Genomic DNA, 13818 nt, shown 5'->3' with positions numbered 1-13818 from the left:
ACAATCAATTTTTAGAAATCACAACCAAAGCAATAAAATCCTGAATCATTTTTATATTTTCAAAACCCAAGATATGCAGAAACTAGACGGATAAGTTTTTCTTTCTCATTCATTTCCATACAACTAATGAAACAAAGACTTTTGGTGATGACGAAGACTTGGGGTCTACTGATCACCTTCCATGGCATGATGGCATTACTAGTTGATGGACTACATTAATTACTAGTTGGTATACTACATTAATTGCTAAAACAGTTTCCTCCACATTTTCTATGAATTTCTTGATTCAATCACGTGTGTGGAGTCCACCACATTCAATGGACAAACGCAATCCAAAGCTACCCCACTAATCACCGCACACTAGATCAGAGTGTTAGTAAAATGAGTTAGCGTGTTCGGTTCAAGCGGACTCGCTTCACTCGTCAACTTGATAACATCAAACCGAACTCAACATATTTAGTAAAACGGGTCAAACGATTAAATTCGAACATGAGAATTGAGATGCTAATTTATCGAATAACCCAAAATGACCGATAATATATATTTTCCACAAAGGATGAAGTAAAATCTAGGATAACCAAAAATGGGACTTCGGCTGCCTTTCGGTGCAGCATGCTCGTAACAGCATAAAAAGCATTTTTGGATGCTCCGCACCAAAAGGACAAAAGAAAGAGAAGTATGTTTTAATCTATACTTTCTCTGCATTCTATGTTGTGTCCAAAGTTTTTTAAATTTTTAATTTTTGAAACGGGGTGATAGGTCAGCCCGCGGGTCAAGCGGGTTTACTCATTTATTAAACGACACATTTATGATCCGAACCCGTTTAACTTATACTAAAATCTTATAACTTCGTGGCGAATTCGCGGGTCAGGTCAAAAAGTTTCAAACCTAGAATAGAGACATACACAAAAGTTGTCCTAATTGTTTTTTTTTTTTTTTTTAAAAAATGTTTTCTGGATTTGTAATGTTGTTGGATTTACATTTGAACAACCGCAGTTTGTAAATTGTATGTTTATATATTTTTGGATAAACCCATCATGGGGTGTATTTTCTTTGTTATTTTTAAGTTAAAATGTGAAATCAAGATATGGAATTCATTTAAAACATTAAGGCTTAAAAAAACACTAAAAACAAGTCCCAAACTATTTTCAAAATAGTTTAAAATAGACTTTAATAGAGACCCAAAGAATGCTAAAAAGATCAAAATAAGCTCATTACTTAATATGCGGATAGTGAATAAAAACTGTATTCAATAACTGCAATAATTGCACGGATACGGTTAGTAATCACATGATACAGATGCAGATATAGCTAATAACCGCATCCACATGTGCAGCCTTACCTCCAAATGTTATTTGACACAATGAAATCTCTCAATTAAATGTTCCAATTTCATATAGTTTCAATCGATTTAAGGATCTCTTTAGGATGTTTAAAGACTTTGTTTGATAATGTAGTGTGGGGGGCTTTTTTTGTTAGAAAAAAATATTTTAACGTGACATAAATGTAGAAATAATACTTTTGAGAGTTTTATGTTTTGAATTGTTCAGTAATATTTTTGTTTTGAAAACATAAAACAAGAAAAGAAGATTTTACCAAGCAGAGCCAAATTAATTTAATAAATTTTTAAACTAAGAACCATTTGTCAAATTACTATCATCTTTTTTTTTTTTTTTTCCTAATTAAAAGGGCCAAATTACTATCATCTTATTATAAATATTGAACTGAATTAGAACTTTGAATCTTTATTTAGGGACATTATTATTATTCATAAATAAAATAAAAAAACCAAATTTTGGAAATCACATCCAAAGCAATAAAATCCTGAATCATATATTATTAAAAAACCCAGCTTCAATTCTTTTCTTTTATGAGAAATAAAACAAGACAAGCATAAACTAAAAATGAGTAATTTTTCTTTCATTCATTTTCATACAACTAATGAAACAAAGACTTTTGGTGATGTTGAAGAGTTTTGTTTTTTTTTTTTTTTTTTTTTAAGTACATTGAACAAAACAGCAAAACAAGCTTAGAGAAAACGAGAATTTAAAGACCTAATAATCTAGTGGGAAGTGGATCCTTCCCATTTACAATAAGAACAAAAGAAAAAGGAGAAGAAGTGAAAATGCGGTCAAAAAATAATTTAGCTGTGGCCTAATGTACTACTAAATGAGTACATAAATTTAAACTTCTATTAACTTTTCTTACACTCCAAAAAAATAGAGGCACGGATAAAACCAATGATATTATATATAATAAGAAAAATGCGTCAATCAAGAAGATTTCAGGACGTTGCATAGAAGAAACCACCGATTAATAGTTGCCTTCAATAATAATATTCTTGAGATGGGTGATGCTGAAGAGTTGGGGTCTACTGATCATCACCGTCCATGCCATTTAATTTTCAGAGCCGCGTGGAGACCGTCAGACCGACCGCCATCCCACGAGTCAATGCCTTTGGACACAGGACCATTTCAATTATTTGTGGTGTGGAGTCCACCATTTCCATTATCAAATAACCATTACATTAGATAATTAACGATCATTTCCATCTAGAATTAAATCCAACGAGAGAAGGCTACTTCAAGTTACAAGGTACTAAATAACAGTAATATTGATATTCTTCTAATTCATTTTATACCAATTCACGTATTGTATTTTATTTAATTATTATTCAAAATATATATGATAAATTGATGCGAAAACGCAACATAAACAATGAGCTAACAAACAGCCTTTAGTTGGATTACGAGCAAATAAACAATGAGATTACCATTCACGGAAGAAAAAAAGACACGTGAGCCTAAGGTAGTATCGGGGGCCGAGCTCATCGGGTTGGCCCGGCCAGATCAGACTCAAGTACAAGACCATTCGTTATATCCAAAAAGACGGATATTCAGAATATATCAAAATAGGCTTCTATCCCATCAAATATGGGATAAGGTACCTAATAGAATGACATTAGCTAAAGGGGTAGTGTCCTATCTAGTTTGGACTCTACTACCCAATTTGAATTTTATGAAGATAAGACTCAAGACTATGTGATCTAGGACTCAGACTCCTAATCAGAAAGATAAAATTCAAGACTATGTGATCTAGGACTCAGATTCCTAATTAGATTATGCTCCAAGCACTCTAGCGGTTTTATAACTGTGAACTGTGAGTCTATAAATAAGACTACGGCGTCAGGTATAAAAAAAAACAAGCACATTCTCTAAACTCTGAGATTATTGATACTCTCTAGAAAATTAGTTTGAACTGATTTAGGCATCGGAGTGGGAGTCTGGTCGACACCCCCGTAGTCCGACGAGCCGTTTATTATTTTGCAGATTACGAGGAGAGCGAAGATTAAGGAAGGCAACGAATCACAAGGCGACACGTCACCGTACCGAAAACTGTACCAACAGATATTATATATAATAAGAAAAATGTGTGAATCAAGAAGATTTCAGGACGTTGCATAGAAGAAACCACCGATTAATAGCTGCCTTCAATAATAATATTCTTGAGATGGGTGATGCTGAAGAGTTGGGGTCTACTGATCATCACCGTCCATGACATTTAATTTTCAGAGCCGCGTGGAGACCGTCAGACCGACCGCCATCCCACGAGTCAATGCCTTTGGACACAGGACCATTTCAATTATTTGTGGTGTGGAGTCCACCATTTCCATTATCAAATAACCATTACATTAGATAATTAACGATCATTTCCATCTAGAATTAAATCCAACGAGAGAAGGCTACTTCAAGTTACAAGGTACTAAATAACAGTAATATTGATATTCTTCTAATTCATTTTATACCAATTCACGTATTGTATTTTATTTAATTATTATTCAAAATAAATATGATAAATTGATGCGAAAACACAACATAAACAATGAGCTAACAAACAGCCTTTAGTTGGATTACGAGCAAATAAACAATGAGATTACCATTCACGGAAGAAAAAAAAGAAAAAGAAAAAGGAACATAGACCACTGGGCGCCCATAGACCGAACCAAATCCAGAAACCGGTGACCGGGTTTTGTTTCGAAAGTGGTATTGGAAAAAGGACATCCCAAAAACAAAAAGCCTTTAGTCAAGGTTTTTCTTTCCACGAAATGTGGAGTCTATACTTGGCCACTTCTTGTACATTTTTTTCCACGAAATGGGAAGGTCAAGGTTTTTTTTTTTTTTTTTTCTTAACAACGGGCCTTGCCTTCTTGTTTTTTACTTTCTTTTACATTTATGACTTGTTTTTGCAATATCTCATTTGACTCTGCTGTTTCTTGCAATCACCTTCCTTCATTTCTTCCATTGCAATCTCTATTTGCTTTGCCGTTTGCTCTATTGATCTTCCTTCATTTCCTTCAGTTTGCAAAGAAGAAAACATGACTGAGGTTGCAGGCCTTCTTCTCTCTCCCTTTCTCCATGTCTTTTTTGATAGAATGGCATCCGGCAACTTCGTTGACTTTTTTCGAGAACAAAAACTCAAGGAGGGACTCTTACGCAAGTTGAAGATAGCATTGCTGTCCGTAAATGCACTGCTTGAAGACGCGGAGGAAAAACAACTTACAAAGCCTGCTGTGAAAGCATGGCTTGATGAGTTAAAAGATGCAGTCTATGATGCAGAACACGTCTTGGACGAGATAGCGACTGAAGCCTTGCAACGTAAGTTGGACATTGAATTTCAAACCACTGGACGTAAGGTACGAAACTCCATCACTAGTACTTTTTTTAGTCATTTTGTCAAGGAGATAGAGTCAAACATAAAAGAGCTACTTGACAAACTAGAATATCTAGCAAGCCAAAAGGATGTTCTAGGTCTAAAACAAGGTGTTGTAGGAGAATCATCAAAAAGATTGCCCACGACTTCTTTGGTCGATGAATCTGGTATTATTGGTAGGGATGATGATAAGGAAAAAATAGTAAGCTTGTTGCTCTCAAATGATGCAACTAGCAATGAAAATCTATGTGTGATTCCAATAGTCGGCATGGGGGGAATTGGTAAGACCACTCTTGCTCAACTTGTATACAAGGATGAGAGGGTGAATAAGCATTTTGACCTTAAGGCATGGGTATGTGTTTCGGATGAGTTTGACCTGTTCAGGGTAACAAAAACAATTCTAGAAGAAGCAAGTACGGCTACTATTGCTGATAGTAAGAATCTAAATTTGCTTCAACTGACACTAAAAGAGAAATTGAAGGGGAAGAAATTTTTACTAGTTCTAGATGATGTTTGGAATGAGAATTCTGCTGATTGGGAATTGTTAAGCACTCCATTTAAATTTGGGGCACCGGGAAGTGTGGTCATTGTAACAACACGCACTGATGATGTTGCATCAATCATGCGTACTGTTCCGACTCATTATCTGAAGACGTTACTGGAAGAAGATTGTTGGTCACTATTTGCAAAACATGCATTCAGTAACTCTGACACACTTCCCGAGCTAGAAGTAATAGGTAGGAAAATTGTGAAGAAGTGTGAAGGTCTACCTTTAGCGGCCAAGACAATTGGGGGTCTCTTGCAATCTAAACTAGATGTTGATGACTGGGAGAAGATATTGAAGAGCGACTTATGGGATTTGCCAATAGACAAGACAAACATTATCCCAGCTCTAAGATTAAGTTACAAATATCTTCCCTCACATTTAAAGCAATGCTTTGCTTACTGTTCAATATTTCCTAAAGATTATGTTTTTGAAAAAGATGACGTAGTCTTATTATGGATGGCAGAAGGTTTCCTAGAAGAAACTAGAAACAAAACAATGGAAGAAATTGGCCATGAATACTTCCTTGCTTTGGCATCAAGATCATTGTTCGAGCAATCAAGTGACGATAAATCACCTTTTGTAATGCATGATCTTGTCAATGACTTAGCAAAATTTGTATCCGGACAATTTACCTTTAGATTGGGGGTTGACCATTCTCAGGAAATTGTGGACAAGACTCGCCATTTGTCGTATGTCAAAAGCAGATATGATAACTTTAAGAAGTTTGAGTCTATTTATGAGACTACTCGATTGCACACATTCCTACCATTGAAGTCGTTGTCACCAGGCTACAATTACTTCTTCTTAACTAAAAGAGTACCTCTTGATTTATTGCCAAAGCTAAGATGGTTGCGCGTGCTCTCTCTATCTCACTATCAAAATATGACTAAGTTGTCTGAATCAATTGGCAAAATTAAGCATCTACGTTATTTGAATCTTTCTTTCACTACAATTAAGAGGTTGCCTGATTCCATATGTAAGTTGTGCAATTTGCAAACATTGAATTTATCAGGTTGTAAAGATCTTTCTGTTTTGCCAAGAGAGATGCGAAAACTCATTAACTTACGTTATCTTGATATTAGTGGAACTGCCATAAAAGAGATGCCAATGCAGTTGGGTAGACTAAAATGTCTACAAACATTAACTAAATTTATCGTTAGTAAAGATAATGGGGCATCCATTGAAGAGTTGGGGAATTTTGCAAATCTTCGAGGCAAGATTTCTATTTTAGGGCTCCAAAACATTGTATCTCCTACGAATGCTCTAAAAGCATGCTTGAAAGATCGGAAGTACCTTGAGGAGTTGGTGTTGGAATGGAATGCATTGGATGCTAATATTTCAGAATGTCAAATATTTGTACTTGATAATCTTCGGCCCCATAGTAACTTGAAAAGTCTCACTATCAAAAACTATGGCGCTGAAAGTCTTCCAGATTGGGTTGGGCATCATTCATTCTCTAATATAGTGTCCCTTCGCCTAAAAAATTGCAAACATTGTCATAACTTGCCACCGCTTGGGCGGCTACCCTCTTTGCAGAACCTCTGTGTTGTTGGGTTTGAAAGAGTTGTTAATGTGGATCATGAGTTTTATGGCAACGATTCTTCAACGGTTAAACCATTTGGATCCCTGAAAATTCTAAGGTTCAAGCGAATGTTGAATTGGGCGGAATGGTCTTCTTTTGGTGCCGAAAATGAAGATGTAGCTTTTCCTCAACTTGAAGAGCTTTATATTTATAGTTGTCCTGAGTTGAAAGGAGGGCTACCCGTCCACCTTCCTTCTTTAGTGAAATTTGAGATTCATGAATGTCCTCAGTTGGTAGCTTCACTCCCAAGGGCTCCTATTGTACGCGAATTGAAGCTAAGAGATTGTAACGAGGTTCTGTTAAAGGAATTGCCAAATAAATTGCGAAAGCTCGTAATTGGAGGATTTGACGCACTAGAGTCCCTTCCCAATGGAATGGTGGCCTCCAACAACTGTGTTCAAGAGTTAGAAATCAAGGAATGTACGAAGTTAGAGCTCCCAACACACTCACACTTTCTATCCCTTGAAACATTGTCGTTAAGCGGTTGTGATTCCCTCAAGTCATTTCCGTTAGATTTATTCCAAAAGCTTTATAATATCAGTATTTGGGGGTGTAAGAATCTTGAATCTTTTACAGTTTCTGAACAACATGGACGTGATTTAGTGACCTTGTGTATTTACATCAGCAATTGCCCCAATTTGGTATCTTTTCCAAAAGGAGGAATTCGAGCCCCCGACCTTTCAACCTTTACAATCTTCAATTGTGAGAGTCTGAGGTCACTGCCAGAGAAGATGCATGTACTCCTTCCTTCTCTTAATCATTTTAATATAAGTGGTTGTCCAAGAATTGAGTCGTTTCCCCAAGGGGGCTTGCCTTCCAATGTTAAATATATGGATGTAGAAGAATGTGATAAACTCTTTGCCAGAAGGGCGGGATGGGGTTTGCAAAAACTCCATTCTCTTAGATATTTTTCAGTCGGTGGAAAATATGAAGACGTGGAGTCCTTTCCAGAGCCAGGGTTGCTGCCTTCTTGTCTGACTCAACTTCGTATCCGTTGGTTTCAAAATATGAAATCTTTGGACAAGAAAGGACTTCCACACCTTACCTCTCTTCAACAATTATCGATATGGGGCTGCCCTAAGCTTGAGTACATTCCAAAAGAGGGGTTGCCTACCTCCCTTTCTATAATAGAGATCAGAAGATGCCCTTTGTTGAGGAAACGATGGCAAAGCAAGAAAGGAAAAGAACGGCGAAAGATTCCGAACGTTGCTCACATATTGATTGATTTTGAAGAATTTATTGAATGAGCCAAAAGCCTCGCAAGAGTCCTATTTTTTGTCATAATACCTGCACATCATCTCGAAAGCGGCAACAACATTTTTACTTAGGTAATTGTAAACATGTTTCTCTTCCTTCTCGTAATGACTTTCATATAGTCTTTAATATATATGGATTTCTAATATAAGACATTTTCCTCAATTCCTTGTGGGTTCTTTTGCAGGTTCATCTTCCATTTGAAAAAGTTGTAGCAAAGCAAGAAAGTAAAAGAACTACGAAAGATTCCTAACATCGATCACATACTGATTGACGGTTGTTAATTTGTGATTGGTTGCATTCTGTTGGACAAAATCACTTCTATGTAATGATGCTTATTATATAGGGATGCTATTTTATTCAGAGTCTACACTTCAGTTTCGAGCTTCAAGAGGACTCTATGCAGAATTTAAAAAAGTTAGTTCAGTTCCCTTACATCTGTCTGGACGACGTGATATTCCATTCGGACGCTCGACTGTCCAAGCATCATCCGTCCGGACGACAAGAACTTTTAGTCCGAACCTTCCTCTGTGTCGAAAAGCTTCAAACTGTTTTAAGTTGCATCCGTTCGGATGTCTCAGCAACACGTCTGGACACCGTTCAGTGTTCGACCTACTATGGGATTTCTTTAAAAAACACAGATATGGGAAGATAGCTGCAACCGTCAGGACGATGTGTGTTCCCGTCCGGACGCTATCCTTCATAAGGCAAGTCATGCATACAAAGTTCAACCGTCCGGACGTTAGTCTTCATGGTCCGGACACTCAAGCTTCATATATGGAAATTGCATGCATCAGTTCAATCGTCTGGAAGTTAGCTTTCATGGTTTGGATGCTCCAAGCCTTTATATGGAAATTGCGTGCAGCTAAAGTGCAACCGTCTAGACGCTAGGGCACCACCGTTCAAACGCGGCCCTATTCAGGAAAGAAAATCGTGCGAATTTGGAAAGCCGGTTGCATAGTTGTTGATCTGGATGCCTTATGTCTACCGTTCGGACGGCGCCTAGGAAGACCTAATCAGACGCGATTTAGGTCTTCTGTAACGTATAAATAGAGGCCTCTAGGCATGTTGATTGTAAGAATTCGGTATTGAATTTCGTAGAAGCTTAGAGTGTTTATTGTAAGAGTTATTGTGCTGAAGCGTCCTCTCTCAAGCCATTGCCAAGGGTTGTTGCTGTACTGAACTGAAGTCTATCTTAGGGGTTGGCCCAAAGGTAAAGGATTCCATTGAAGACCCCTTCAAGCAGGTGACTTGGTTGGGAAGCGTTCGTGTCGGGTTACACGTCAGAGTGCTAGATACGATCGCTGCATAAGGTATGTGTGTGTTACTGTCTATGTACTAGCTTTGTCTTATGAATAGTGCATATCCTAGGTTTGGCTACCCCGGAGTGGCTTTTCTCTTAATTGAATTTCTACTTCGTCAACAAACTATCTGTCTCTTCATTTTCTGCATTGTGATATTTTGTTGCACACTATTGCACACACTTGTTAAATTAGAAGTCATCTATTTTTCAGTTGGTATCAGAGCTTGGTACACTCTGTTTAAGATTCAATTCTTGAGTGTTATCTTTCCTATTGACTTCTAGTTTTATTTCAAATGTCTCTAAATCTTAATAATGTTCCTGCCTTTGACGGTACGAACTATGGCTATTGAAAAGCTCGCATGCGATTATTTTTAAAATCCATTGACTGTTGGAAAATTGTTGAAACTGGTTGGACTAAGCCAGCAGATGCAACTCCCGAAGCAGTCTATGAGAAAAACGCACGACTTACCAATGATAAAGAAAAAGGAAGTAATTAAGCTAGATTTAATTGTTAAAACTTAATAATGCAACTGTTAAGTAGTCCCCGGCAACGGCCCCAAAAATTGATGTGGCCTTTTGTTTACCAAAATATATCTGTTAGTATTTTATGTTGGCTACATTCTGGATGAGAAAAACGCTTTATGTAAGGTTGCTATTTAAACAGGATTTTCAGTCTTATAAAGAATCTTCATGTATTATGGACAAGTATTTTATTCGAGCTGTGTCACAAGTTTCTAGAAGATGTCCATGAAGATCCCTTACATTTTACAAGTCAGTTGAAGCCGGTTCCTGTGCAACCGTCCGGACGGGCCTTTGAAGGCGTCCGGACGCCCCGCAGTGGTTGGGAAGCGTTCGTGTCGGGTTACACGTCAGAGTTCTAGATACGATCGCTGCATCAAGTATGTGTGTGTTACTGTCTATGTACTAGCTTTGTCTTATGAATAGTGCATATCCTAGGTTTGGCTACCCCGGAGTGGCTTTTCTCTTAATTGAATTTCTACTTCGTCAACAAACTATCTGTCTCTTCATTTTCTGCATTGTGATATTTTGTTGCACACTATTGCACACACTTGTTAAATTAGAAGTCATCTATTTTTCAGTTGGTATCAGAGCTTGGTACACTCTGTTTAAGATTCAATTCTTGAGTGTTATCTTTCCTATTGACTTCTAGTTTTATTTCAAATGTCTCTAAATCTTAATAATGTTCCTGCCTTTGACGGTACGAACTATGGCTATTGAAAAGCTCGCAAGCGATTATTTTTAAAATCCATTGACTGTTGGAAAATTGTTGAAACTGGTTGGACTAAGCCAGCAGATGCAACTCCCGAAGCAGTCAATGAGAAAAACGCACGACTTACCAATGATAAAGAAAAAGGAAGTAATTAAGCTAGATTTAATTGTTAAAACTTAATAATGCAACTGTTAAGTAGTCCCTGGCAACGGCCCCAAAAATTGATGTGGCCTTTTGTTTACCAAAATATATCTGTTAGTATTTTATGTTGGCTACATTCTGGATGAGAAAAACGCTTTATGTAAGGTTGCTATTTAAACAGGATTTTCAGTCTTATAAAGAATCTTCATGTATTATGGACAAGTATTTTATTCGAGCTCTGTCACAAGTTTCTAGAAGATGTCCATGAAGATCCCTTGCGTTTTACAAGTCAGTTGAAGCCGGTTCCTGTACAACCGTCCGGACGGGCCTTTGAAGGCGTCCGGACGCCCCGCAGTGGTTGGGAAGCGTTCGTGTCGGGTTACACGTCAGAGTGCTAGATACGATCGCTGCATCAGGTATGTGTGTGTTACTGTCTATGTACTAGCTTTGTCTTATGAATAGAGGATATCCTAGGTTTGGCTACCCCGGAGTGGCTTTTCTCTTAATTAAATTTCTACTTCGTCAACAAACTATCTGTCTCTTTATTTTCTGCATTGTGATATTTTGTTGAACAGTATTGCACACACTTGTTAAATTAGAAGTCATCTATTTTTCAGTTGGTATCAGACCTTGGTACACTCTGTTTAAGATTCAATTCTTTAGTGTTATCTTTCCTATTGACTTCTAGTTTTATTTCAAATGTCTCTAAATCTTAATAATGTTCCTGCCTTTGACGGTACGAACTATGGCTATTGAAAAGCTCGCATGCGATTATTTTTAAAATCCATTGACTGTTGGAAAATTGTTGAAACTGGTTGGACTAAGCCAGCAGATGCAACTCCCGAAGCAGTCAATGAGAAAAACGCACGACTTACCAATGATAAAGAAAAAGGAAGTAATTAAGCTAGATTTAATTGTTAAAACTTAATAATGCAACTGTTAAGTAGTCCCTGGCAACGGCCCCAAAAATTGATGTGGCCTTTTGTTTACCAAAATATATCTGTTAGTATTTTATGTTGGCTACATTCTGGATGAGAAAAATGCTTTATGTAAGGTTGCTATTTAAACAGGATTTTCAGTCTTATAAAGAATCTTCATGTATTATGGACAAGTATTTTATTCGAGCTATGTCACAAGTTTCTAGAAGATGTCCATGAAGATCCCTTGCGTTTTACAAGTCAGTTGAAGCCGGTTCCTGTACAACCGTCCGGACGGGCCTTTGAAGGCGTCCGGACGCCCCGCAGTGGTTGGGAAGCGTTCGTGTCGGGTTACACGTCAGAGTGCTAGATACGATCGCTGCATCAGGTATGTGTGTGTTACTGTCTATGTACTAGCTTTGTCTTATGAATAGAGGATATCCTAGGTTTGGCTACCCCGGAGTGGCTTTTCTCTTAATTAAATTTCTACTTCGTCAACAAACTATCTGTCTCTTTATTTTCTGCATTGTGATATTTTGTTGAACACTATTGCACACACTTGTTAAATTAGAAGTCATCTATTTTTCAGTTGGTATCAGACCTTGGTACACTCTGTTTAAGATTCAATTCTTGAGTGTTATCTTTCCTATTGACTTCTAGTTTTATTTCAAATGTCTCTAAATCTTAATAATGTTCCTGCCTTTGACGGTACGAACTATGGCTATTGAAAAGCTCGCATGCGATTATTTTTAAAATCCATTGACTGTTGGAAAATTGTTGAAACTGGTTGGACTAAGCCAGCAGATGCAACTCCCGAAGCAGTCAATGAGAAAAACGCACGACTTACCAATGATAAAGAAAAAGGAAGTAATTAAGCTAGATTTAATTGTTAAAACTTAATAATGCAACTGTTAAGTAGTCCCCGGCAACGGCCCCAAAAATTGATGTGGCCTTTTGTTTACCAAAATATATCTGTTAGTATTTTATGTTGGCTACATTCTGGATGAGAAAAACGCTTTATGTAAGGTTGCTATTTAAACAGGATTTTCAGTCTTATAAAGAATCTTCATGTATTATGGACAAGTATTTTATTCGAGCTCTGTCACAAGTTTCTAGAAGATGTCCATGAAGATCCCTTGCGTTTTACAAGTCAGTTGAAGCCGGTTCCTGTACAACCGTCCGGACGGGCCTTTGAAGGCGTCCGGACGCCCCGCAGTGGTTGGGAAGCGTTCGTGTCGGGTTACACGTCAGAGTGCTAGATACGATCGCTGCATCAGGTATGTGTGTGTTACTGTCTATGTACTAGCTTTGTCTTATGAATAGAGGATATCCTAGGTTTGGCTACCCCGGAGTGGCTTTTCTCTTAATTAAATTTCTACTTCGTCAACAAACTATCTGTCTCTTTATTTTCTGCATTGTGATATTTTGTTGAACAGTATTGCACACACTTGTTAAATTAGAAGTCATCTATTTTTCAGTTGGTATCAGACCTTGGTACACTCTGTTTAAGATTCAATTCTTGAGTGTTATCTTTCCTATTGACTTCTAGTTTTATTTCAAATGTCTCTAAATCTTAATAATGTTCCTGCCTTTGACGGTACGAACTATGGCTATTGAAAAGCTCGCATGCGATTATTTTTAAAATCCATTGACTGTTGGAAAATTGTTGAAACTGGTTGGACTAAGCCAGCAGATGCAACTCCCGAAGCAGTCAATGAGAAAAACGCACGACTTACCAATGATAAAGAAAAAGGAAGTAATTAAGCTAGATTTAATTGTTAAAACTTAATAATGCAACTGTTAAGTAGTCCCTGGCAACGGCCCCAAAAATTGATGTGGCCTTTTGTTTACCAAAATATATCTGTTAGTATTTTATGTTGGCTACATTCTGGATGAGAAAAATGCTTTATGTAAGGTTGCTATTTAAACAGGATTTTCAGTCTTATAAAGAATCTTCATGTATTATGGACAAGTATTTTATTCGAGCTATGTCACAAGTTTCTAGAAGATGTCCATGAAGATCCCTTGCGTTTTACAAGTCAGTTGAAGCCGGTTCCTGTACAACCGTCCGGACGGGCCTTTGAAGGCGTCCGGACGCCCCGCAGTGATTGGGAAGCGTTCGTGTCGGGTTAC

The 13818-nt window shown here is 37.4% G+C and overlaps 2 protein-coding genes across 2 annotated transcripts; both read left to right on the top strand.

The window, feature by feature from the left end:
• Positions 1-4314: 4314 nt before the first annotated feature.
• On the top strand, positions 4315-6276 carry LOC133879251 (putative disease resistance RPP13-like protein 1). Its single transcript, XM_062317780.1, has 2 exons — positions 4315-6150; positions 6270-6276. Exons 1-2 carry the CDS (start codon positions 4376-4378, stop codon positions 6274-6276), a joined length of 1782 nt encoding a protein of 593 aa, XP_062173764.1. The 5' UTR covers positions 4315-4375.
• LOC133880736 (putative disease resistance protein At3g14460) lies at positions 6251-9384 on the top strand. The gene is made up of 2 exons (XM_062319728.1): positions 6251-8167; positions 8281-9384. Exon 1 carries the CDS (start codon positions 6302-6304, stop codon positions 8084-8086), a length of 1785 nt encoding a protein of 594 aa, XP_062175712.1. The 5' UTR covers positions 6251-6301; the 3' UTR covers positions 8087-8167; positions 8281-9384.
• Positions 9385-13818: the final 4434 nt, after the last annotated feature.

This window comes from Alnus glutinosa, chromosome 10 (assembly GCF_958979055.1).
Source record: "Alnus glutinosa chromosome 10, dhAlnGlut1.1, whole genome shotgun sequence".
NCBI lineage: Eukaryota > Viridiplantae > Streptophyta > Magnoliopsida > Fagales > Betulaceae > Alnus > Alnus glutinosa.
The sequence above is the reverse complement of the archived record's forward strand: the minus strand, read 5'-3'. Positions and strand labels throughout refer to the sequence as shown.